Source organism: Penicillium hordei (assembly GCF_028827395.1).
Source record: "Penicillium hordei strain IBT 12815 chromosome Unknown utg000002l_segment0_segment0, whole genome shotgun sequence".
In the NCBI taxonomy this organism is placed as follows: Eukaryota; Fungi; Ascomycota; class Eurotiomycetes; order Eurotiales; family Aspergillaceae; genus Penicillium; species Penicillium hordei.
Genome location: NW_026623143.1, coordinates 525,271 through 550,673, shown reverse-complemented (window position 1 = coordinate 550,673; position 25,403 = coordinate 525,271). Strand labels below are relative to the sequence as shown.

Genomic DNA, 25,403 nt, shown 5'->3' with positions numbered 1-25,403 from the left:
GACAAATTTCGTGACTAGGATAGATCTGGACATAGAGTAGCTGATTATCACACGGAGCTCATATCAAGACTGTCAGGTTCCTAGATACCATGATTGTAGAGGCACTAAGTGGACATGTTTGCTCTTGTCTCATCATGCCGGGACGTGGACGTGTCTCTTAGTGACTAGAGGTACCTTCCTAAAATGGACACCCAATGCACCTTCCCTCATAGTCCCATGTCACATGTCCTCTTCCCAATTTATACTTCCCGTAGAAAGCAAGTCCTTTACTTCTTCTTCTTCTTCTTCATCCTCTTGTTCTTTCTTGTCCACCGGGAATCCTTCCGGCTCTTCAAAATAACCAGCAGAAAGAGCTCACATTGACCACCTTCCTTTCTCACGTCACATCTATCTCATTAATCAGGCCGTTATTGTCAATATCTCCATGGATTGTAGGTATCCGGTGAGGCATTGCCAGCCGGACCCAAGGACCAGGGCACCTCCCAGCTGAGCATTATCTCGGATGAGTTCAATGACCCCGAGGTTGAAATCATACCATCAACTGGTTCATTTGCTAGAGGTGTTACCTCGTTTGCCTGCATCTACAGAGGCAAATGTGATGTAGGGAAGTTCCACGAGCCTAGCAGCCTAGAAACGCTTGATGCAACCTCTGCCCCGATATCTTTTTGCACCCATGGTGCTTTGCACGGCACTTGGTTAAGTAATTCCTGGTTAATTTAGTTAACTAATTGGTTAATAACTATAGGTACTTTTACCTTAATTTCCAGGCAAAGGTGTGGGAGAACCCCGCTTTTCTTCGCGCATCAATTCTTGAACACGCGGTTTGTACAAGACAGACTTGCTTCTGGGCTATATCTCATTGGGAGAGACGAAATTTATCACATTAAACCCAAGTAATTCAAGGATCTTGCGTGGTCTACGCATCAGGTATGGCAATACCCGGTCATATCTATACTTATTGATTCCAAGATCCACGAGTTACTTTGAAAAATATCTTACTGATTGTACAGGTTTAAGTCTAGGATTGAACACAGTTTCACTCTTCAAAGATCTAAAAGAGCCATTATCTCTTTTTTCGCTTGGTTATCTTCAATCATCGCCCTGCAACAAGCTTTGGCGATCGGATACAACTTTGGAAGTTACTTGAAATCTCGACAGGGGTAGGGGACAAAGCTCTTGCTGGAGAAAGGGAATATATAATGGTCCGTTGCTTTGAGATAACAGAAGATTTGACCATGGAATTTGAAGGTGAATCATGCAATATTTTGAACGCAGACGGCGTAGTCGAAGAATTGGGCCCTCGCGATGGAATTGTTACGAGGGAGGTTCACGCTGGATACCAATGTTATGTTATGCATTCTTGGACGAAGTTTCAAAGGACATCTCACAATCAAGATTGAACAATTTCATTTATTTTGAGATCTGTAGAACAGTTGATGGATATCCTCTACGCCTTAAAGCGGCAGAAAATTAGCGGAATGGACATGCTGAGTCATCCTTCTTTATTTTTCCCTTTTCTTCTTTTTTTTCTCGCCAACTTCCTCTGGACACTCTCTAGACCTTCACGTCATTCATCGGAATTCAATGCTATTCTAATTTATGGTGTCTATCAATCCAAATCTCTACACTAACCCAATTCCAGATATATATACCAACTCCCAGACACGTTCTGTCATCCGCAACTCCCCAATCCAGCTGCCCCAGTCCATTGGGACATACTCAAGGGCTCTCCTTCTGGAGAACAGTTACCACAGCGCTACGTCTTGTAGCCGTGACCGACTGGAGCTGGATTGCGAGCTGGGTACTTTCGGGTACTCATGCTCACTTTTTGAAATACAAAAGTTGCCAGAGCAAGCAAAGGGCCTTCATAGTTCATGTTATACTTGCTCGAGTCTTTCCCTTCGGGGATTTCACTTTGTCTACGAGAGCATGACTCCTTGCGCATCTACATTCATCAGTTTATATCGAATCGAATCTATTTCTTTCCCGCGTATCTCTCTTCCTCCCAAAACTACAGCTTGCTCTTCGAGTCCCCAATAATATTCACAACAACCTTTCCCCAAGTCTCTCTCCCACCCAACGCCTGCAAAGCCCTGGGCACACTCTCCAACCCAACAAAGCTCTCATCCTTGAACGCTGTCCCCTTGAACTTCCCCTGCTTAACAAGGTCAAAGATTCCTTGCCAAACCTCACCCACAGTCTCCGTCTCGAACTTGGCATACTGCCCCCAATGCAAGCCAACAATACTCACATTCTTCAACAGCACCCGATTCAGCGCTACCTTTTCAATTTTTCCCGCCGCAAACCCAATAACCAACAACCGCGCATTCCATGCCACACACTTCAAACTCGTCTCAATCATCCCAACAGGATCATAAACAATATCCACCCCAGCAGCCCCATTTCCCTTCCGATTCTCTTTGCAAATCCCCTTCACAACCTCCGGCCACGCCTTATTGGTGTAATCAACCACATAATCCGCCCCAAAAACCTTGGCAATCTGCCTCTTCCTCTCGGTTCCGGCAGTAGCAATAACAGTCGCCCCCATAGCCTTAGCAATCTGCACAGCAGCAAGTCCGACCCCACCCGCTGCCGCATGAACAAGAACCCAGTCCCCGGCCTTCACGCCAGCGCGTTGTATAAGACCGCCATACGAGGTCGGCGCCGTGACGAATAGGCCCGCGGCATCTTCAAAGCTCCATCCCTCCGGCACGGGGAGGAGGGTTTGCTCTGCGGCTAGGACATGTGTTGCGTAGGCTCCTTGTGTAGCGCCGAAGACACGGTCACCAAGCTTGTAGCGGTTGTTTGGGGAAGTGGGCACGGCGGTGATTGTGCCGGCGAATTCGGCACCGCCGATCCAGGGGAGCGGTGGTTGGTTTTGGTATTTGCCTTGGATTTGGAGGATATCGAAGAAGTTTGTGCCGGCCGAGTGGATTTCGATTAAGTATTTGTCCGCTGTTGGGGTTGGGGTCGGGACTGTTGTTACTTTTAGGTCTAGAGGGCCCTGTAAGTGGGTGGTTAGTTTGGGGTTGGGGTTAAGGTTTGGGGATTGGTTGTAGGTACCTTGACGTATTCGCTGACTTGGACGGCACGCATTTTGACGGTGGTAAGGATGTATGTTGGGATTGAGGTGATAAGTTCTGAACTCATTGAGTGGAGAGATCGGAGATCGAAGGGGATGTTCAAATAAAAAGAGCGCTGGAATGGGACATGGGGTTTTCCCCGCAAGATGCCGAGGTTCCTTTTCGGGTAACTGATTGGGTCTTGGCATTTATAGAACATTTGGTCTATTCGTGCATTTAATATTGATATAAATAGTATACATGCTGCCTACGTAAGTCTTCAATAGTCGCATATGGTTGGCCTTGGATTATATTAGAGATGTTAGATGTAAGGACAACTCCGATGGGTCTTCGGATGTTCTTTTTGGATGTCTTTTTAGACGTATGTGAAGGGTAGTATGCATAATATAGATGCGTCAAGCTTAATTAATCAATAGGTATCAATATATACAGTTTCCTTTTCATCCAAACTCCCCAAAACCAAAACATATCGGGTATGACAAAACAAACAACCACCCATATTTCACACAAAAATGTATCGACGTATCAAGGTATCAAAGTATCAAGGTATCAAGGTATCAAGGTGTCAAGGTATCACAGGTATCACAGGTATGAAGATATCGCAGGTATCACAGGTATTAAGAAAGAAAAGTGCCAGTGCAAGTTACCACCTAGTATCCAATGCCCGGAGGCTTCTGCACATAATGGTCATGGCCCATGTAAGGCATGATTGGAGCACACATCACCGAATGAGGTCCACCGGGCAGGGTATGCGGCGGGGACGCCATGTGATGGGACTGGCCATGAGGTTGTGTATGCGGGAGCATCTGCTTCCTATCATGTTCGGGCCGAGCAGACAGATGGCCGGCCATATCATACTGCAACGACATAGCACGTTTCCAGTTCTTGGCATCATAGCCATGGGGGTACTCTGGTACCTCGCCATAGTGGTGGTGGTACTGGGGATGGTAGAGCTGGGCTTGGGGGAGGTAGCCGTTCATTGAAGGCGTCATGGGGGCAGCCGTGGACTGGGGGATGGCTGGGGGAGTGAGGGCTTCAAAGGGCAGCGAGTACCACTGAGATGGGTTAAGACCGTAGTCTACTGAAACAGCGCGGGGTGGCCAGCCAATGCCGCCGGGGGTCGTTGCCGCGCCTGGGCTTGGAAGGCACGATTCAGGTGAGAGTGGGTAGGTTGGGTAGGATGGGGCCACGGCGGAGGTTGTGTTCAGCATGAGACCCTCGCCGACTGGGGAGGTGTGGGAGTGGTCGAAGGATGTCGTTGTTGGGCTGAGATCTGAATAAGAGACGGCTGTTGTGCGGTCTGGGTTGAAAATGTGCTCGTCGGAGGGGCTTGGGGTGAGTTGTTGGATCATAGGAGAGCTCCATTTCCGGTCCTGATCTGGGACGGGGTGTTGGAGGGTGGACGGATGTCCGTAGTTGGGTTGTGTCATGGGCCATTCATGGTGGGTTGGTGTCTCTCTTGTCGGTAATGATGGCAGTGGTCTTTGGATGGTGGATGCTTTGCGCTTCACATCCTTGTCTAAATCTTGGTCTTCTCCAGAGGCTGAAGCCAGACTCTTCTTTCTAGTCTGACGGGAAGGCTTGGTCACTCGCCATTTCTTCAGTCTGCTTCGTAGTTGGGTTTCACTGGAAGTGTTAGTTGATAGTCCATGATAGAGTCCAGTATCGGACATGGGATATGAAGGTGAATGTGTACACACCTAGGATTGAAATCATCGGTACGTATTTGTTTGATGACCTGCTTCAAGGGCCATTCCTCTTCCATATATAGCTTGGAGATCAACACCTTCTTCTTCTCCCATACATCGGATGAGATGGAAGTCTTCATTATTGACGCACAGTCCAGGGGAGTGTGGAAAAAAAAGGGGGGGGGGGGGGGGGGGGAATAGTTAACGAAGATCGAGGTGATCAACAAAAAAAACAGACAGGAAACAGGCGAGACAACGATTATTATATGTTTAAGAGGAATAAAAATATAAAAATATAATAAGGTGAGTGGTTTGTTAGGGCCACACCCATCTCCCATCACCCACTTCCCACTTCCCACTTCCCTCCTCTCACCTCTCACCTCTCACCTCCACATCTCCATTGTCTCGGGTCTGTCATTATGGAACCCTATAGCACACAATCCACCCCTTGGGGATCCATTGGGCCTTAGCGTCCGTGGCATCCAGCACGCGGGCGATCATCAACGAGATTCGCAAAGCAAACTTCATTGGTCATGGATCTCGACGATCAGGGCGATGTCATTACTCCAAGTGGATCACATCATCCAAGCGGAACGGCTCACCTACTAGGTCTTACTATCCTCAGTTGAGTGCTTGGCGCGTTTGAACAAAGCGGATATGGGAATTCGATTGATCATCTCCCTCTCGACGGTGTACAGGCTTTGAAGGTTTTCTTTGCTTTCCAGCATTTGACCTATCGAGATGATATTCAGATCCATGTGTTAGGTCCATTAACCCGATTAAATCCGAGAATGGGGGGGGGGGGGGGGATCCTAGCATAACGGTCATACGAAGACAACACGGCCTATAGTTCCCCAGGAGTGATGTACTGTGCATTTGGGGCCTGGCTTCAGGCCCCAGTTTTATCCCATTACGACCATACTCCAAACCAGATAAGCCATCCTCTCACCCGCGAATGGCGTCTTAGGCCTTATTGTCGCCGATCACCGCCACCTCGGGATCCTTTCAAATGGACGGTACTGACGGTTCCGACGGTTCTGCACCGGACGTCTATCCAAAAGCAGAGCTTGACTCCAAAACCTGTTAACTGGAGGCAACCATGTGCAATTCCAATTCCGAGAAAAGCAGAATCATGTGGTCTCCAATATTCGAAAGGGCCCGCATTATAATAGGAAAAGAGTGGTTCTCCCTTCGACCAAAAGCACCAATGCTTTTTTTTTTTTTTTTTTTTTTTTTTTTCTCTTTCGGCTGGAAGTGAATCCACTAAGGCACATGGTGTCAGAACTAGTGTAAAGCCCTCTTGACTCAAACCAATGGTATTAGGCCCGTGGAGTACCAGTTCGTGCGACTGCCAATCGATCTGGCAAATTGATCGGCGACGATCTGCCCGGGGGGTACTCAATGGTGGATTTATTGGCCTCCACGTTGACAATGCTGAATTTCCCCTTGAACAGGATTTCTCAGACCAGTACGGAGTACGGAATACCATCACCTCTACTCATGAGAAAATATGAGAGACATTTAACCAAAGATGCATGACCCCGACACTGCATGAAAAGCGCTCAGTGCCAATTACTTACGTTCTTCGACCTGCATATGTCACATCTCTCGCGAACTGCAAATGTCCGGCTTCGGCTGTTGGGATCTTCCATCTCCAGTCCATCTCCATATCTTCACTCTTCACCCATGGGTGAGAATTTCTTATTCCGTCCCCATCCGCCACTTCGGGAATGAGAATCTGGAGAAATGCCGACTTCTGGTTTGGATATTTCTGTCATTGGTCGGACATGAGAAACCCTTTCTTTGTTTCCATAAACATAGAATCTATTCCTTTCAAAAAATCCTGGGTTTCCCCAAGGAGGCGATGAGACATCCGATAGCGCATCGGCATTTGCTCACCCGCGCGCCTCCAAACTAAAAGGGGAGATCCATCCTTTGACGTGTCTACAGCCGCCCTACAAAGAAATGTCCATTTAAAAATCTCTGTAGTTCTGGGCCCTATGGTTTTATCTTCTTTTCTTTCTCCCCCCGATCCAATAGCGGAATGCCCATGTATTTTCCATTTCAAAACACCTAATTCGGAGCAAGGATTATATCAAGTCGATGATGTAAATTGTATCGAGATCCCCGGATCACCATGGATCTGCTGCACCTCCAACGAGGTACTTCCCAAAAGCTTAATGGAGTACGGAGTCTCTCCGCGAAGCCCTAAATTCCTCACCTATCTTCCTCTCACCCGAGTTCGGGGAGAGACATTTGGAAGATCAGTGGAGCCCCAACTCCAACCGGGCACACCCACGTCAAATCAACGTCCACATCCGTAAATACTCGGTAGCACGCTCAACTCTCTCCCAACTTTCTCCCTTTTCAGATCATGTGCAAGGCGTATCCGAGTCGTATCCGAGGCCAACCTGCAGAATGAGGCTCCACTCCCTACTTCCTCATGGTTCAGGTTATGGGTTCAGGGCTATCTCCACCATCACTTCAACCACGCGGTCGGGCTCGTTCAATTGATATCCTTGTTCGGAGAACACTTGCCGAGGTAGGTGGGAATTGGCGTTGGGGAGATCGACTGACCCATGGGTCCTCATTGGAGTATTCGATGTCAAACAAGAATAAGGGGGGAAGAAGCCGAGATGATCGCCCTTTGTTCTCTTCAACTTGATAATTTCCATAGATGCATATATATGATATATGATAAATATGATATACAACATATATGATGTTATACTATATTTACATAGAGACTGGATTCACGATTGAGTACAAATTACACGATGTAACCATACCTTTTCCTACTCCACTCCAATCTACTCCGTATGTTCTACTCCGTATGTACAATAACAATAGACAATTCCCCGGTTCTCACACTATTGATATTAATATACAAAGGTCGAACTAAACCTCAATAGCCTTTGAGATCCAAGGGTCCGACAGTTGGAGTCAAAAGGATCGGCCTATGCCGACCCAGGGTGGATTTCGGTCCACTTGTCTAGTTAAAGATAATCTCCGGGAAATAGACTATTGATTTGAAAATTAATTAGTTCGGATTTGCGTGGATATGAGTCTATTTCTGCCAATTGATTTCTATTGTCTTTTGGTTAATGTAGGATTAACACAGTTGAATGGGAAAAAGAATGGAGCAAAAAGTCATAAAGACAGCTAGTCAGAAGAGAAATAAAATAAAATAAAATAAAATAAAGTAAACACATAGACATGATAACATGATAACATGTTGAACGCGTAGATTATACATAGAGACTAGAGACTATTACAAAGCTCATCGAGAGAAAACAGGAGGGGAATATTGAAACATGAAACGGAGTGGAGTCAAAAAAAGGAGGTGAGCAGTGATCTCGCAATGGCTCTAGCGACGCCTCTTGAGATGGTGCTCCTTGCCCTTCTTGGACTTCTTCTTGCTCTTATCCGCCGGCAGAACCAGGGGTTCATCCCTCATGTTCCACTCCATGAAGCGCAAGAGATAGTCATCAATGTGACCAGGTTCCAATTCTGCATCGGGCTGGTCACCAGACACGTGTGGAACCGGCGCAACCCCATCTTCCACAGCCGAGGGCGTTCCCGCCTGAGCCGGTGTTCCGTGCGAGACGCTGTGCTCCTCGAAATCGCCATCGTCGGCGTGCTCCTGTTCTTTCTGAGCGTTCTTCGCTGCATCCAGATCCTCCTTGTCTTCGGCGGCTTCGAAGACCCGGGTTCCACCGACGCGGTTGCCGAGGACTCGGTCCATCGCGGCACTTGCCTCGTCTTGGCCGTCGCGCTCGTCGGGTTCGGCTATCCCTTGCGCGTTCAGCTTGGTGAAGTAGTCTGTGGTGAACTCGCCTTCTTGGATGATGACATCGTCGAGCATGCGCTTCTGGTTGGCTTTGCGGAGAATATTGGATTCAATGGTATACTCGGAGACGAATCGGTAGATGTGGACGTCGCGTGTTTGACCGATACGGTGGCAGCGATCCTGACATTGCTTGTCCATAGCCGGGTTCCAATCTAGATCGTAGAAGATGACCGTGTCGGCGCCCGTGAGATTGATACCGAGACCACCGGATCGACTGGACAGGATGAAAGCGAGGATGCGGGGATCGCTATTGAATCGTTCCGTGAGCATCTGCCGGGACTCCACTTTCGTAGTTCCGTCAAGGCGGAGATAGCGATGGCCATGGATATTGAGGAACTGTTCGAGGATATCGAGCATCTTGGTCATTTGAGTGAAGATTAAGGCTCGATGGCCGCCGGCTTTGAGGTCACGTAGGAGTTTGTCAAGGCGCTGCAGTTTTCCACAGTCGTATTGAAGCAATCTCTTGTCCGGGAACGCAATAGAGAGGCGCATCCGTGCCTCGTGGAAAGGATCGTATGGCGGGTTGGGGCGATTATTCGTCAAAAGCCGGGTCTCGACGGGAGTCAAGGCGGCTTCGTTCATGCCCGCGGCGACAGCAGCGGGGGTGACGCAGGCGAATCTCTGCACATAGCCATGCATCTCAAGCGCCCGTTCCTCAACGGTCAAAATCATCGACGCGAGGACGGAGGATCGGCTTGACAACCAGTCGGCCATCGAGCGCTTCCGTAGCGGTGCATTGGATAGCGCATGTTCCTTGGTGCCGGCCCGAAGGAATTCGATAAGGCTGCTACCGTATACGGGCCGACGGCCGTGCCGCTTGGACTCGAAGTAGAGACACCGCTCTAATTCCGCCATTCTCCTCTTGCGACAGGCGTTCTCCAATGACTCTAAGATGGTCTGCATGTTGGATCCGTCAAAGCCCATCTCCCAGTTGGTTCGGTTGTACTGGCGTTCTCGGAGAGTCTTGAACGGGCCAATAGCCATTAGCCTGATACTGTCGTCGGCCAGCCGTCGTGAGATATCTTCCCGTGAAACGGGCGCGAGGTTGAGGAAATCCAAATCGATCTTGGTGAGTGGGTGTTCAAAGAGGAGTCGGCGTCGAACGAGGGATTCCTTGATATTGAAGTCCATGGCCACAGATCGCGGCATTGCAAAGGAGGTGGAGATGGGTCGGGTTTCAAAAAGATCGGGGTGGTTGCACACTTTACGGAGTTGCATCAGACAGTGGATGATGGAGAGGAAGTTTCCGGACGCGAGCGTCTCCTTGGTCTGAGCCATTGACATGAAGCCGTCATAGAGGTATCGCTGACGCTTTGATAGCCTACAGAAGACCACATGCTCGTACTTGCCAGGCATTTGCTTCTCGACATCGGCCTTCAGTCGACGAAGAAGGTACGGGCGGAGAACGGTGTGCAGTTTGGTGATCACGCCCTTAGCCTCTTCATCCATAGTCTCCCTGCCGTGCTCCAGAATTTGTTCAACAGGGCGCCGGAACCATTCAGAGAAATCCTTTAAATCAGCGAACCCATCAACACCACCATTAGTACCATCCGAAGGCATCAAGAAAAACAAAAGAGACCACAGTTCCGTGAGGTTGTTCTGGAGGGGTGTACCCGTTAGGAGAAGCCTAGCACGGGACTTAAACGTAAGAAGGGCTTGCCACCTCTGTGAGCGGAAGTTCTTGATGTTGTGTGCTTCGTCAAGAATCATGTAGTGCCAGTCCTTTCGCTTGAGAGACATTTGGTCCTGCAAAACGAGTTGATACGATGTAATCAATACGTTCCAGGCGTTGTCATCTGTCCAGCCTCGGCGTTTCTGTTTGCGTTCTTCTTGGTTGCCGTAGTAAGTCATGATCTTGAATCCCGGACACCATTTCTTGAACTCCATTTCCCAGTTGAGCATGACACTGGTGGGGACGACTACCAAATGCGGCCCCCAGATGCCATGGTCCACGGCAAGGTGGGCAAGAAGGGCAATGGTTTGAATCGTTTTGCCCAGACCCATCTCATCTGCCAGGATACCATTGATGTGGTTGTTGTAGAGACCCGCAAGCCAATCCAATCCGTAGTGTTGGTATTCACGTAGTGTACCACGCAGAATCTGTGGAATGGGTGTCTGTAGGCCTGGGGCAGGCGAGTGGCTTATTTGCAACGCCTTTTCGATTGCAGGCTCAAGCGATGAAACCGACTCAGGCTCGGACGGCTTGGTTGCAAAGGTTCCCGGCGATGGCTCACTAGACATATCCCCGCTTGGTCGGATGTCATGAACGTGATCTACTTCCATAGGTTGGGGGTGATCGATGTCGTCCGCGATGTCAGCAGGAGTTACCTCCTTGGTCTCTGGTTTGGAAGAGTCCAACTCGTGGAGTGGATCAATGCCATGTGCGATACCAGCAGTGGCTGCATCCTCAGCTTCGGCTTCGGTTTCGGCAAGCTCCTCTTGCATTGGGGTGTTCACGGCAGGTGTTTCTCCTCCAGTAGCAGGAGAGGCTTCAGAAGTATTGGCAAGATGTAAGGGTGTGCCTTCTATTGAAGTGCCCTCGCTGGTCGTTGGTCCAATTGGGACCAGGGAGACTTCATCTTGGTCTTCGAAATCAATGTCATCTTCACCCTCCGATGCGGATTTGATTTCAATGTCTTGTTCGTGGCCCACAGCTGAAGCTTCATCGCCTTCTTCGCCATCTTTCGGTAAAGGGGTTTCATTTTTCGAGAAGAAACCCAGCAAGCCAGATCTGGTTTCATCATCCGACTCCGACTCCTCATCGCCCAAGTCTTCTTCTTCCTCTTCGTCACTATCACCCATATCATCATCCATGTCTGTGGAGGCATCACTATCATCCATCAACACTGAATCGACATCGTCTAGCTGATTGTCGTCGGGGGCAGCGTGTGAATCGAGGTCATCTAAAACAGCTTCAGGGTCCAAGGACTCGTTGGGGTTGGTCATTGCCGTGCTGCCTGAAGCTATAGACATCCGGTCGGTATAGTCCTCAGCCGGTAAGTTGGCGTACTTTAGCCGGAGTTCTTCTGCGGTCAACGTGGCATCATCGTCCACATTAGCCTCGTCGTCAGTTCCGGATTCAGAATCTGACATGTTACTCTCATCTTCTTCGCCGGGGCCAGACGAAAAGCCTGATACATTCTCCTCATCGTCACTCGTCACCGGAGCATCACTGGGCAATTCACCCAAAATCTCCGATCGACGTTTCTCGAAGAGCATAGTAGACTTCTTGATAGCGCGATCAAGAGCCTGCTGGTCTTCCATCTTCCGCTCTTCTTCCCAACGTGCTAGGCGGACCCGATCAATATCGGCACGGGTCAGGTCGAACATCTTCTGGAGATCCTTTGACAGCTGCTTGCGTTTTCCACGCATCTCCTCTTGCTGCTCGCGTAGAATATCTTCGGGGTTCTTGTGGCGTTTCCGATAAGCATCAGCACACCACTGCGCAAACAGTTTGGCTGTTTGCCGGTGGCGTTTGTGCTCTTTGTCCAGGAGTTTCTGGAAATAGAGCGCGTGGGAAACCAAGTGATCCTGGTGCGAGTATTGTGGGGGAGGTTCCTCTTGCTGTTCCGTGATATATGCCGAGCAGACTTGAGCACTCAAGGGTCCACCGGGCTCAGCGGCAGTCATAACTTCATGACGTTTGCGTGCCTCTACTGCAGCCTCATCCTCTGACAAGATATTTGAGGTATCATTTTGGTATACCCATTCTCTGAAAGACGTGTGTTTCTTCTGCGGTATGTGGCCGGGGTGTCGAATAGGAAGGACAGGCTTGTTCAATTTAATGCGCAATTTTGGAATTTTCAACGATCCTTGTTCGAGTTCCTTGCCATCCACGTTGACATCATCTGAAGCTGCATTGACCTCTTGTGATAAATTCGAAAGGGATTGGCGATCGCGAAGAGAGCGAGAATTAGTACCGTTCGCATTGGCACCAGGCGGGCGAGGAAGGGTAGCGGAGCTGCGGGACTTGGCGCGCGAATGGCTTGGTTTCGGTGCTGGAGGTTGTGAGATGCGCGGCGGCTTGTTGGCCGCCACGCGCGACGGCGCTCTAGGCGATCCATTGGCAGTGGCCTTTCCACCCAGTTTCCCATTGACGTCGGCGCGTGACTGCGTTACCGATAGCGGCGAGGATGTAGCCGGCTTACTTCCATCACGAGCAGACTTGCCAACATTCTTGTTCTGAGCTCCCCGAGTGTGTCTCTTGTCCGACCCAGGTTGAAATTCGATCGGGACGGCGTTTGTCCGCGAAGACCTGCGCTTGCCTTCGGAGAGGAACGATGTGGGTCCCTCAAAGCCAGCCTTTTTCCAAGGCGGAGATAGTGGTCTGGGAGTGGACCGTTGCGACGAGGAAGAATCTGTGAGTCTTCGTTTCTTCGATGGGGGTTCTTCGGGTTGATGCACAGCTTCGACGTCTTTCGGCTCGGGAGGAATCGACTCGCGAGGGGCAGAATCCGATGAGTTTTCCTTTACAGACCCGTTCAGAGGTGTGAGATCGGACACAGGCGTTACGCGTTCATCTTGGGGTGATGGGCCGTTGGGGGTGCCGTTTTGCATGACTTGTAGCCGCAGACGACAGGGGCCGTTGGCGGCAGGTGACCCCAGTTATCCCAACAATGACGCAGTCGAAATAGAATATTTTGGCATCAGCGAATAGGGAGTATCAAGTAGAGATACTACAAGAAGTTTAACATGCTTATCGGCGCTGTAGCGTGTATGGGGACGAAAAAACAAGGGAGATGATGAGAATACGTGGAGAGTGGTTTTTTTCCTTCGGGCGAGCAATTACCTGGTCGCGCCGGCGCGTGGATGCCTGAAGTCTTGTGACTGGCTGCCTCAGGCCACGACATTCCGCAAACCTCCATCCGTTCATCATCGATATTCAACCCCCTCTACCCAATTGGCTCTCTTGCCTTCCTCTGACAACTCATTTGTTGCTTGTCTTTCAGCATAACTGTGAGTCTCTTTCTTTAACTCCATCTTATCTTCAACGACTCTCTAGCCTTTCTGACCTTCAATTCCTCTGCCAGATGCTGTCTCAACGGATCTTAGCCCGGCGCCTGCCCCAGGTTGCCGCCCGAGCAATTGCTCCTCGCGCATCCTTCTCCCAGATCTCAGCTCTCCGTGCTGCTGAGGTTGACGATCCTCTACAGGTATAGCATCCATATGGCACATATATCGTCTCCCTACTTGGCATCCGGGAACCTAACCTCCGAGACAGAACAACAACTACCCCAACCCTCCCGCAGTGAAGCGGGCACACAGAGACCCCCACGGTGGCTGGTGGGATGCGCAAGAAAAGCGCAACTTCGGCGAGCCTGTGCACGAGGATAACGAAATCCTCGGTGTCTTCAGTCCCGAGCAATATACCCACGTCACGGCCGGCAAGGGTTTCTTCCACCTCGGATGCTTCGTCGCTGCTTTCCTCGGCCTGGTTGGCGTTGTCAGCCTTAACTACCCTGACAAGCCGAGTGTTCCCAAGGCCTATGTCGATGGTCTGGAGAAGGAGTTGGGAGGTCCCAATGCTTTGCCGGTATGTATTGGCCATGATATTCACAACAAACTTTCACAAAGGCACCAGAGCTAACCATTCGCTTTAGGCTCACAAGTCCGGCGACAAGTGGTGATTGACATCTGGTTTCTCTTTTTGTTTGTGTAAATACCAGTACGATTTTCTATCTTCGGCGTCTTTGGGGACTGGTGGTCGATTCACCAGTCCCATGTTTCATCAAAACCCGAAAAAACCCGATCGCATGCTCGGAATGAATTTGGATCAAAAACTACTTTTTTTGTGCTTGTCGTATGTGCCCGATATATTGCATTGAACCATTGGATATTATGGACGTTATAGTTGAGATAACACTACGATATCCTTTTGGGTTGTCTTTTTAGATATTTTGGGGGGGATATCCTTCTAGATGCCCTTTTAGATGTCTTCAAATCATCCTTCAAGGTATCTTTTTAGAGGTAATCTTTAACTTGATGTCAGTATTGATCTTCCCAAATAGCCACAAAACCCTTGCAGCTTTATAAAGTTTGGCCCCATCCAGGGAGAACAAGGATCAGGTCTCCTTGGACTGGCAATACGCAATAAGCACTTGTATATAGAAGGAAACGATGAAATGAAATGATATAGTAAACCTCGTAACATAGTCTGGTAAATAGCATTGTTTTTGGACGGGACGCCTCTACGTCAGTTGGTTCGGGAGCTTTAGTTTCACTTCCCACTCCCCTCCCTCTCCCCCCTTCAAATAAACAACCCACCCCTCCAGCTTTGTGTCTTTCACTTCGGACTGAAAGAAAAGAAACCTCCTCCCCTCCCCTTTTGAAGCTTCTTCTCGGTGCTGGGTGCTGGGTATTTCCCAACTTTCTCCATGGTCCCACGCTATCTGTCACCCCCCAACGTTGCACGAATTTAATTGACAACTCCATGTCGACAGCATCTACCCAATCCCGAGGAGTCAACCGACGGATTAACAGCCTCCAAAATGAGGGACGTCATTCGCGCAACTCCTCTCTATCGCGGCGCCGCCCCCTAAGCGCCAACGTGGCATACAGCCATGCTATTCGGGTCGCCTACCTTGCCTATCTCCTCAACCCTCGATCTCGTCGCATCCAAAATGCCCCCGTCGCGCCGGCGCGGCCAAAACGATCTGTCACCATGCATGATTTAATGAGCGATTTCTCCTTGGTCAGGGACTCCAAAAGTACCAGGATTCCGCATGGCTTCGTGTCCGAGCTGGAGAAGCGGTTGACGGGTGTTTTGATGGGAAAGGAGAAAAGGAAGGAATATCAAGATCACCTGGTGGTGCGGACATTCGCTGTCTTTCTCAACGTTCTGAAGGAGGACTCGTTTCGCAAACGCATGGAGAAGGACCGCCGAGCTGAAGATCTGCTCCTGATTTTCTACTCCAACGCGGTCAAAGAGCTGGGCAAGGGCAAAGAACATGACGATGACAGCTGGAAGTTCATGGTCGATCGTCATGTTGCGCTTTTTGTCCGACTTCTTGCGCTCACCTTGAAAGATCACGAGTGGTCCAAGGACCGCCCAGAATTGGCCAATCGATTAACGGTGCTGGAGAACAAGCTTCTCCTACAAGATCAGGACCTCATGCAAACGAATGGGCCTACCTCTACGACCGAGAGTGTTGGCACATTAAGTTACAGCGTTAAAGATATGCCCCTGGTGCAACATGTAGCCAAGATCTTTGGGATGACCACATCCGAAGCACAATCCGAAATCGATAAACACAAGTCCACCTGGACCGAAAAGGCCGCTCTGCAGGACCTGAAGACCTATCAAGCCCACCTGAACCTCCAGACGCATAAAACCTTGTCCAGAGATGATTTTGAGTCGGACGAGGGTTATGACGGCTGGAAAAAGAGTGAAGGCCCTGATCTCTCGCAGATGATGCTCGCAATTATGCAATCCAACCCCGACCTGGCCAAAAGCACCCCGGGGTCTCTTCCTCAGTTTAATTCGAGTTCCCACGACAACTCCGACTTGTCAAGGACGTCGTCTGGTCAGACTGATAGAACATCTTCTATCATTGATCAGCCTGTTGATTTGAGTGGGCTTTCTCTAGAACAGTCAGATGAGTCCGACACATACACATTCATACCGTCTGACCCTAGGTCTTTGTACAAATACATCTTGTCCCAGACCTTGACCCATGATCTGCGGGACCGGGAGTTTGAAGCTACGCAGGCCACCTCTGATGTTCCTTCAATGAAACTGTTGTCGAAGCAGTCAACGGAGATGCTTAATGAGATATGTCTCCGCTGGCGGATTCCAGCCTGCTCCCGGGTTGTGTTGTTCCTCGAGGTGGCTCAGACTAAATTTGTCGACAATGAGATTGACCTCACCACCCTTGACTCGGCGTTTACTTTTGTGAAAGAAGTGCCTTCAGGGGAGAACCGCAAGCGCAGTAGCTTTGCGCCTTCCACGGTCTTTGATCGGCGACGATGGACTGTACATGATCTTCAAACGATGCAAATGCTGCTGTCCAAACTTCATGAGGCTTTACTCCGAGAGCTATATGAGGCTATGATGGACTGCTTTGAGGCAAAGCCGCGCCCACTCGGTCCAGTTATGTACATTCTTGACGCCCACGTCCAGATGGATCCCAGCTACGTTGAGGACCCTGAAGACATCAATCGATTCAGCACGTATGTGCAAGAGGGACTTGCCGAAAAAGCAACAGCAAAGTATCAAAGCCTTCTTAGTCAACTAATCCCCATGGAACAAGAGGCTTGGGATCCTGACCATGTCATTCAGCTTGGAGATGCAATCTCAAAACTTGCGCTAAAGATTCAGAAACGCTACCGCAATAACCCGGAGATCATGGGGTGGGTTTTTTTTTTCTCTTTCTCGTCTTTCTAGGTGATCAGTCTCTAACTTACAAGTAGTGTGAACCCCTATACCACCTTGTGTCATAACGTACTCCCTATGTTCGCCGAGGATGTACATGAAATGATCATTAGGATTCTCGAGCAGGCAAAAGCGCGAGGTGAGGAGATCGCTATTGACGACGGCTTCGACCTATACAAGCAGCTCGCTACTATCAGGCGGCTATTCCATAACACCCATGAGGAGTAAGCCCCTAGACTCCCGTGCTATTCTTATGAAATTCCTAACTTGGCTTAGTGCTCCATTCCCATTCCATGTGGAGAGTCTCCTTCAAGACTTCGTCTGGAGATGGCTTCGTCTGACTGATCAAAAGATCATGGATTGGGTCAGCCAAGCCACAAGACAAGATGCATTCGCTGTTCGTGCAGATGAAACGACAGACCTTGCGCCTGAAAACGACCGTCACAGTGTGTCAGTTATTGACATTTTCCGGTCTTTCAACCAAGTTGTTGAAAATATGGTGCAACTAGAGTGGGATGATGATCTTCAATATGCAAAGTTCATGACGCATCTCTCTAATTCAATTGGAAAAGGCGTCGCAACGTACTGTGACTCCTTAGAGAAGATGTTCACGCGAGAGATGGATCGTCTCACACCCGAGCAGGAGGCAGCATTGAACCAAACCACTCAGGAAAAGCTGATGCAGTTCGCCAAAGACACCTGGACAAACAAGGATAAAATCGAGCCCTTCCAATTCTCGTCGGAGGTATTTTATTGTCCATTTCGACTAGGTAAATATCTCGGCTAACATTTTCCATAGTCCCTGGTGAAACTGAACAATATTGAGTATGCACTTGCTCAACTCGACAAACTCGAAAGTGACATCAACGTCGACGGGTGCGCCGAAGTCATTGCAAGAAATACTCCACCGCAGCTCAAGAAGGTCCGCAAGTCTACCACCTATGTCTTCACAATCAAGGTGGTGGAGGCAGAGGACTTAAAAGCATGCGACATTGGTGGTGGCAGCGACCCATATGTCGTCTTGACGGACGAATATCAGAAACGCATTGCCAAAACTCGCATCATCTATAATAATCTTAATCCCCGATGGGAGGATGCTGTGGATCTCACTACACAGGGCCCTCTGAATATGATCGCTACCATCTGGGACTGGGATGCAGTGGGCGATCACGACTATGTTGGTCGCACGTCAATCAAGCTGGATCCTGTACACTTCAGTGACTTCTTGCCAAGAGAGTATTGGCTCGACCTGGATACCCAGGGTCGGCTTCTGCTCCGAGTCAGTATGGAAGGCGAGCGAGATGACATCCAGTTCTACTTCGGCAAGGCTTTCCGTACACTCAAACGAACCGAAAGGGATATGACCCGAAAGATTACAGAGAAGCTTTCAGCATATATCAGTCACTGTCTTTCCCGGCGAACACTCAAGTCTCTGCTCTCTCGCGGACTCAGTATATCTAGTGTCTCGAGCTTCTTGAATCGTAACCGAGCGCAACCAGCTCCTGCCGGACCCACCCCGGCAGATGTCGAAAATGCACTGACTCCTTTGTTCAATTACTTCAATGACAACTTCGCCATCATGAACAAAACACTCACACCCGAAGCCATGAAGATGGTGATGGCTCGCCTGTGGAAGGAAGTGCTCGCTACTATCGAGAGTCTACTCGTACCACCGCTGTCGGATAAGCCATCCCATCAGAAGCCATTAACCATCCAAGAAGTCGACATCGTATCACGCTGGCTCGTACTACTATTGAACTTCTTCCATGCGATTGACGATGAAACCGGCGAAGCAAACGGCGTCCCAATCGATATCCTGAAATCACCCAAATATCACGAAATTCAGTCTCTGAATTTCTTCTACTTCGAACCAACGGAGCATCTCATTCGCACCTCCGAGCGGATGGCCTCGGCGACTGTCAACCGCCAACAGGCAGCCCGAAACCGCAATTCCGCGCCCGTCCACCTCGGCACCACAGGTACCGGCTACGGCGGCTTGGGTCTTCCTGCTGCCCGTCGCGCCAAGAGTATCATGCTTTCCCGGAATTTAGGCACGATGAGGAAGGCCAAGGAAGAGAAACGGCGGGAGGCGCAGGCTGATCCGAACGACGACATGATTCTGCGCATTCTTCGCATGCGTCCTGAAGCTGCCGGCTATCTTCGCGACCGTAGTCGTCAGAAGGAAAGACTTGCTGCCGCTGCTGCTGCCGATGCTATCGTGAAACAGAGTCTGATGGCCGGTGCTGGAAGCCGCATGAGCGGTATCATCCCCCGCGGCAGGTGAACATGCACCTTTCAACTTTTGTTTTTCCTATCTTCCTTATCCATCAAGCCAGCAATTTTGTGTTCTTTTTTTTTTTCTTCCCTCTTCTCCATTTCCTTCGTATCTTGCATCCTGTCTCATTACGCATGGATCCTTTGACTCTTATGATTCCCAATTTGGCATCTGCTTGTACTCGCGTATGTATGATCCTCGAGAGAAACGGGATCGGAAATGGAAATAATCAAGATAAAGATTTTCCTGAGGATTTCTACAACATAATTCGGTCGAATCCATTTATATTCTTATTCTGAACTGTCTTTTATATTGTTTATTCATGACTCGAACAGAAGTAAGTCCTAGATTAGACAGGTTCTAGAATCTACTCCAGAGCAATGCACTCAATCTCAACAGGCACACCCTTGGGCAGCTGGTGAACAGCAACACAGCTACGAGCAGGCTTGTGAACGAAGAACTTCTCGTAGGTAGCGTTCATCTCAGCGAAGTTGGCCATATCAGTCAGGAAGACCTAAGAAAAGAAATCAAGATCAGCAAAACGGTCCTCCTCATAACTTGTGTATACATCTTCCCGGCAAAGCCAAATCCAGAAATGCCACAATAACCAAGCCGGGGAAGAAAACACATACATTGACCTTGACGATCTTGTCCACGCTGGAGCCAGCAGCGGTCAGGATAGCCTTGATGTTATCGCAGCAAACCTGTGTCTTGGCGCCGATGTTGCCCTCGACCAAGTTGGCGGAGGCGTCAGCGGGGATCTGGCCAGAGACGAAGATCTGACCGTTGGCACGGATGGCCTGGGACTGTAGTTGGTTTGTTAGAATGTTCTTTTGTAGTTGTACAATGTGTGTGAATGTGGAATGGGTGTTTTGAGGTGGGTTGTTTCGGTATGGAGGGGTAGCTCCCGGGCTAGATAGAGCTGCAGATGCAGATGGAGGGAAGGACGACGTACGTAAGGGCCGGCAGCTATAGGAGATGTGAGTTAGCTATTGCTCTTTGTTTCTTTTGATTTCATTTCTGGAATTGAGTCTGCTTTCAATGTCTAAGAGGCAGGGGAGGAAGCATAGCTGACGTGACTTGACTTACGAGGGCAGGCATCCTTAGCGGAGATGATGGACATGTTGGCAGACATTATATAAGGGAATTGAGGTCGGAGTGGGATTGAAGGACGGAGGATTCGAGATAGAGATAGAAGACGAGGAGTAATTCGCAGCATCGGGAAGAGAAGAGGTTAATTATAGGAAAGGTGATGATAACGAAGGTGCCCCGCTCTGCGAGTTTCCCTCGGAGAGCGTCGATGCTCCCCGATGAAGTCATTCTTTTACTTTACGTTTTGGATTTTGTTATAGCTGTTGTAGATATTATATTGGAATTTGTATTCAATCAAGATTCAGGGTTAATACAATGGCAATGCTTGCTAAAATAAAATAAAATTAAAGTCGTTTCGTCGTGATGCGTTACAAAGCCTGCGCCTTCCATGAACATAATATACAAGTCAAGTATCTTTAGGGTCATGATTTGCCCAGGTTGCCAAACTGCTGCAATAGGTTGGCAGTCTCCTCGGCGGAGTACCCGAAGAAGACGGGGCCATTGAAGGTGATGTGGGAGGGAGTTGAGAATGTCGAGGGCATGTCGGGTTTCGTAGTCGAGTCCTCGCTCACAGGAGCAGTCGGAACAACTTGGGGAGCAGGCACTTGATCTGCGACAGCATCCTTGGGCCAGGTCTTAGGCCATTCAGTCCAGGGGGTCTCAGTTTCAAGCTTTGGAACTTCGGCCTTTGGTTTATCGCGGCCGAATGGACAACCAGTTTTCTTTGGTATAGCAATGTCATTGTCCTTGGGCCTTTCATCACTCCGAGGTGTTTCTAATTCGGGCTTTGGGGCTTCGGGCTTTGGTTTGTCGTGACCGAAGGGACAGCCACCGGCGGGCTTAGCATCAAGGACGTCAACATCGGTGGGTTTATCAGGTTTGCCGGCTTGAGGGTCGGGAGATGTGGGGATAGAAGCCGAACCAGAGAACGGTGCTGAGGCGGGAGGTAGATGTGTGATAGGCACTGAAATACCCCAAGGCCTGCTTGGGGATTCACCCACGCGGACTTCGCGGAGGGGACGGTCGAAGTGACTCTGGCGGTTGTCATCGTCATTCTTGTCCTCTTCGTTCTGTTCCTCGTTCTCCTCATTCTGGGCAATGAGTGTACTGGGTTCCACGTTCTCGGCCCATTTCTCAACACGCTCGCTCGACGCAGAATGCGAGGAGTGGCCATCGCCGTTCGTATGACGGTCAGGCAAGAAGGCTTGGTGCTTGACACCTAAACCAGCGATCATGCTGGTTAGGCCACCGTATTTTGCGTCCAGTTGTCTCATATCCTGTGGGTTTCGCTGATAGCGCTTGACGCAAATTGCGTGGCTGCGGGGAATCTCATGTTTGTGTCGTTCGACGTATTCGGCGATTTCTTCTGGGGAGTGTTGATCGAGGAATCGGATCGGGCATCGGGAGACGGGGCATCCTCCTTTTGATGACGGGGCCGATGGGGTGTGGCTAGAGTGTCGGTCTTCGAGTTCAGCCTTGATTGGGTCGAGATGCTCGTGGCCACAAGTGGCTTCGATCTGGACCTTCGGCGCAAAATTTTTCTCACTGGGGGCCTCACTAGCATTTGCGCTCTGCATCTTATTCGGTTTGGAGAAAGGGCAATGTAGATTTCCTTGGGTGCCATTCGTTGTGAAGTCCTGCTCCAGCGCGATTGCTGGAGCCGGTGCTTGCGCGAGGATGCACGAGTTGGAGGATATATGGGAGAGGCTATCTTGAGAACGGAGCAGAGATTTGCATCCTTTGACTCCATTCTTGATGGCCAAGGAGGTATTTTCGTCTACATTTTGATGTGCAACGAGGGTCTTGATTACATCCATGGAATTCAACGGTTGTTCTTCAACTCGAGGCTTGCTGTGTACGAGGCCCTGACGGTATTCTTCTTGCTGGGCAAGCAGCTTGGTTTGAACGTCAAATGCACGATGTCTATCTTGAGGAGGCAGAATTTCTATCACGTCTGTGTACTGCAAGATACAAAGTTAGCAATGTTCATCTTGTCAAATGTCATAACAGCAGGGCAGTCATGGTCTCAATCAGATAATACATGTTAATCCGTCATCGCCACAAAAGTGACTCCTGATCTAGAGCTTTTCTTCGTCATGCGAGACCAGTATGCGGAAGCAGGGGAAATGGAGAGAGGGGTGTGTATTTACCTGTTTGAAGACATTATCCATGTGCTGAAACAGCTCATTTTGTCTGTGAGTCAGCCGGTACACGGTTAGTAAGAGTGCATCGAAGGCTTTGCCCACGGCCTCGAGCTGGTCATGGTGTAGATCCGGCTGCATCTCGGCAATCACGGCAGGTGACATTGAGTAAATATATTACAGGGTATCAGAAAGAATTCATCTGAGATGGAAGTGGCCTGTTGAGGCTCTCAAACTTCAAAAGCATGAGAGATGGAAAAGAGGAAAACAGGCGGATTTATAGCGATTGGGTCGACACCGGAAAAACTTGAAGCGAGGTGGTCTGTGCTGATCATGTGAGGGGCTATCCCGTTTTGGGTCGTGGCCGACTATAAGTACAAATATCTACCCTTTTTACATTGAATAGAGTATCTATATGCAGGTGTATGCAGGTGCATGGAGGTGGAAACTCCTTGGTGGACGATGAGAATTTATAGTGCCTTGGAAGTGTAAGTGTGAGACAATGAGTCAATATAGTCAACCTGCCTGGGAGGTAGGTATCTGAGGGAGATTACTTTAAAGAACATATGATTGTTTTGATAGGTTTAGGTATTTGGTGCTCCAGCTTATAGGGATGCATAATGCAAAGCAACGTATATACATGCATGATTCCGGGTCCATGAAGTCAACCCTCCTCAGGCGTAGGTCGGCACTACATATATCTGTAATGAACAGTCCAGAATAAAGCATATATAAATGTAATATGGAGAAGACTATTGGTAGTAAGGACAGGTAGACGATAGTAGAAGCAAAAATAGGGTAGATGTTATTTAGCATAATAATACAAGCTTAATCAATCCAACCACCATTTCCAACCCTGGGAAGGATCTGACTCTTATGCATTTCCCCTTATTTTGGCTTATGTAGCACTATACTGCGACCTCTTCCAACAGCCCAGCCGGGCTAGCTCAATCGGTAGAGCGTAAGACTCTTAATCTTAAGGCTGCGGGTTCGACCCCCGCGTTCGGCTATTCCTAAAACCAAACCTGAGATTTCTTTTTTTGGTTCTTTGGCTCATATTTTTGAACTATGATCTACAACCGATCTGATCTACAATCGATTAACCATCTCTCTCTCTTGTCTATTCTGGTTATTCCATTTCATGGTTTGCTTTATCTCGTACTTTTGTTTCCGTCTCCCAACTAAAATGAGGGGCGGATCATTATACTATTACACAGCGAACGGACAAATCCCCCCACCATCTGCACAACAGACATCCCGGCATGCAGCACCCATGTCTGTTTCCAGTAAAGCCACTGTGACGAGTTTCAGATCCCGTCGTGGCCCAAGACATTCCATTGGCCCGGGGCTAGGTGTAATGGCTGTATGATGTGTCAAGGCTGGCCATACGGCGCATATCCGTTCAGATGGTCTGATCCAATGCCGTTCTAAATCTCCGGTCTGGACAACATCCAGGGTGAGTCATTTATGGTGACCTCTTGAGACTGGTCGTTTTAGTTCTAGTTCGGGTTACTGCCTGCTGGACCAAAGTAACCGTAAACCCTAGGTTGTCAACGGTCTAGGCTTTGGGGGAACTGAAACACAAAGGGATGACGAAGGAGTGGTATCAGTTTCGCGACGCCCCCTGACGATGAGGGGACTGAGCACTAAGTTTACGGGGCTAAGTAGGGTTTCGCAGATCCGACCCCGGTTGGGCATATCTAAGAGCTACGCTGTATGCCGTGGTCTGTACGAGTATAGTAAGTGTATACTTACTAGTTCCTAGTGTTAATAGTGTAGTTTTACCTTCTAGAAGAATATGCAATTGCGTGACCGCAGTATTTAAGTATTTTACCGTAGTGGCGGGATCTGACCGCTGATTTGTATACATATTGAGTATACCTTGGTATATTTGATATATATATATAGTATATATAGTATATATAAATAAAGTATTTATAAAGTATATCAAGTATACCAAGTACAACATACATATTAATTAAAATATGGATATAAAATACTAAGGTAAAAAAACCAGTAACGATCTAGACCTGAGGGGCAAACCGATTATCCTTATCTGTAATTTTCACCCATTTCCTTTTTTTTTCCCCCTCCAAATATTTTTTGGTTTTTTTTTTTAAACCCTTTTACTTCAAAGCCTCTCCCCCCTCTTTCTTCTCTTCCTTTCTATCATCATGTCCTCCACTCTCCCAGATGCCTCCAAAGTCGGACTCCCCGCCTCCGATGCCACCAGCGCCGCCGAACTCGCCAGTCTTAAGGTAAGACTTCGCGCCGCCCTGCGACAGTTCCCGGATTTCCCCTCTCCCGGAATATTATTCGAGGATATCCTTCCTATCTTCGCCGATCCTTCTCTGCATGAGGCCCTGATCCGCTCCCTGGAACTTCACATCATCGCCAACTATGGTGGCCAAAAGCCCGATGTCATTGTTGGCCTCGAGGCCCGTGGCTTCCTGATGGGTCCCAGCCTGGCGCTGCGTCTGGGTGCCAGCTTCGTCCCCGTGCGCAAGCAGGGCAAGCTCCCCGGTCCTTGTGAGACTCAGGGCTACGAGAAAGAGTATGGTCAGGATTTCTTCCAGATGCAGGCCGATTCCATCAAGCCCGGTCAGAAGGTCCTCGTCATTGATGACATTATTGCTACTGGTATGTAATGAGAATCTCCCCCGGTGGATACCCTTCATACTAATAAACTATTTTTTTAGGTGGCTCTGCCAAGGCCGGTGGTGAGCTGATCCAGAAGATGGGCGGCGAACTCCTCGGTTTCATCTTCCTCCTCGAACTCGAGTTCCTTCACGGACGCGACAAGCTCCCCGCGCCGGTCTACACTCTCCTCTCTGGCCAGGCTTAATTTATACACACCGCTTCAAAAAAAAAAAAAATCATTTCTTTCTGCGACGATCTCAACT

General features: G+C 49.2%; 8 protein-coding genes across 8 annotated transcripts; 3 read left to right on the top strand and 5 right to left on the bottom strand.

The window, feature by feature from the left end:
- Positions 1–2,011: 2,011 nt before the first annotated feature.
- Positions 2,012–3,096, bottom strand: N7537_003538 (NADPH:quinone oxidoreductase family protein; the record flags this gene model as incomplete). The annotated part of the gene is made up of 2 exons (XM_056894596.1): positions 2,012–3,004; positions 3,064–3,096. The coding sequence occupies 2 exons, from the start codon at positions 3,094–3,096 to the stop codon at positions 2,012–2,014; spliced, it is 1,026 nt and encodes a 341-aa protein (XP_056754344.1).
- Positions 3,097–3,733: 637 nt separating this feature from the next.
- N7537_003537 (Clr5 domain-containing protein) lies at positions 3,734–4,911 on the bottom strand (the record flags this gene model as incomplete). The annotated part of the gene is made up of 2 exons (XM_056894595.1): positions 3,734–4,709; positions 4,784–4,911. 2 exons carry the CDS (start codon positions 4,909–4,911, stop codon positions 3,734–3,736), a joined length of 1,104 nt encoding a protein of 367 aa, XP_056754343.1.
- A 3,227-nt stretch (positions 4,912–8,138) lies between these two features.
- On the bottom strand, positions 8,139–13,178 carry swr1 (putative SNF2 family helicase/ATPase (Swr1); the record flags this gene model as incomplete). The annotated part of the gene is made up of 1 exon (XM_056894594.1): positions 8,139–13,178. One exon carries the CDS (start codon positions 13,176–13,178, stop codon positions 8,139–8,141), a length of 5,040 nt encoding a protein of 1,679 aa, XP_056754342.1.
- Positions 13,179–13,651: 473 nt separating this feature from the next.
- On the top strand, positions 13,652–14,248 carry N7537_003535 (uncharacterized protein; the record flags this gene model as incomplete). The annotated part of the gene is made up of 3 exons (XM_056894593.1): positions 13,652–13,774; positions 13,843–14,154; positions 14,222–14,248. 3 exons carry the CDS (start codon positions 13,652–13,654, stop codon positions 14,246–14,248), a joined length of 462 nt encoding a protein of 153 aa, XP_056754341.1.
- Positions 14,249–15,051: 803 nt separating this feature from the next.
- On the top strand, positions 15,052–19,276 carry N7537_003534 (C2 domain protein; the record flags this gene model as incomplete). Its single annotated transcript, XM_056894592.1, has 4 exons — positions 15,052–16,970; positions 17,031–17,216; positions 17,269–17,737; positions 17,792–19,276. 4 exons carry the CDS (start codon positions 15,052–15,054, stop codon positions 19,274–19,276), a joined length of 4,059 nt encoding a protein of 1,352 aa, XP_056754340.1.
- Positions 19,277–19,634: 358 nt separating this feature from the next.
- On the bottom strand, positions 19,635–20,390 carry N7537_003533 (uncharacterized protein; the record flags this gene model as incomplete). The annotated part of the gene is made up of 4 exons (XM_056894591.1): positions 19,635–19,781; positions 19,900–20,073; positions 20,223–20,236; positions 20,357–20,390. 4 exons carry the CDS (start codon positions 20,388–20,390, stop codon positions 19,635–19,637), a joined length of 369 nt encoding a protein of 122 aa, XP_056754339.1.
- Positions 20,391–20,781: 391 nt separating this feature from the next.
- On the bottom strand, positions 20,782–22,665 carry N7537_003532 (uncharacterized protein; the record flags this gene model as incomplete). The annotated part of the gene is made up of 2 exons (XM_056894590.1): positions 20,782–22,320; positions 22,510–22,665. The coding sequence occupies 2 exons, from the start codon at positions 22,663–22,665 to the stop codon at positions 20,782–20,784; spliced, it is 1,695 nt and encodes a 564-aa protein (XP_056754338.1).
- A 2,009-nt stretch (positions 22,666–24,674) lies between these two features.
- Positions 24,675–25,345, top strand: N7537_003531 (adenine phosphoribosyltransferase APT1; the record flags this gene model as incomplete). The annotated part of the gene is made up of 2 exons (XM_056894589.1): positions 24,675–25,140; positions 25,200–25,345. The coding sequence occupies 2 exons, from the start codon at positions 24,675–24,677 to the stop codon at positions 25,343–25,345; spliced, it is 612 nt and encodes a 203-aa protein (XP_056754337.1).
- Positions 25,346–25,403: the final 58 nt, after the last annotated feature.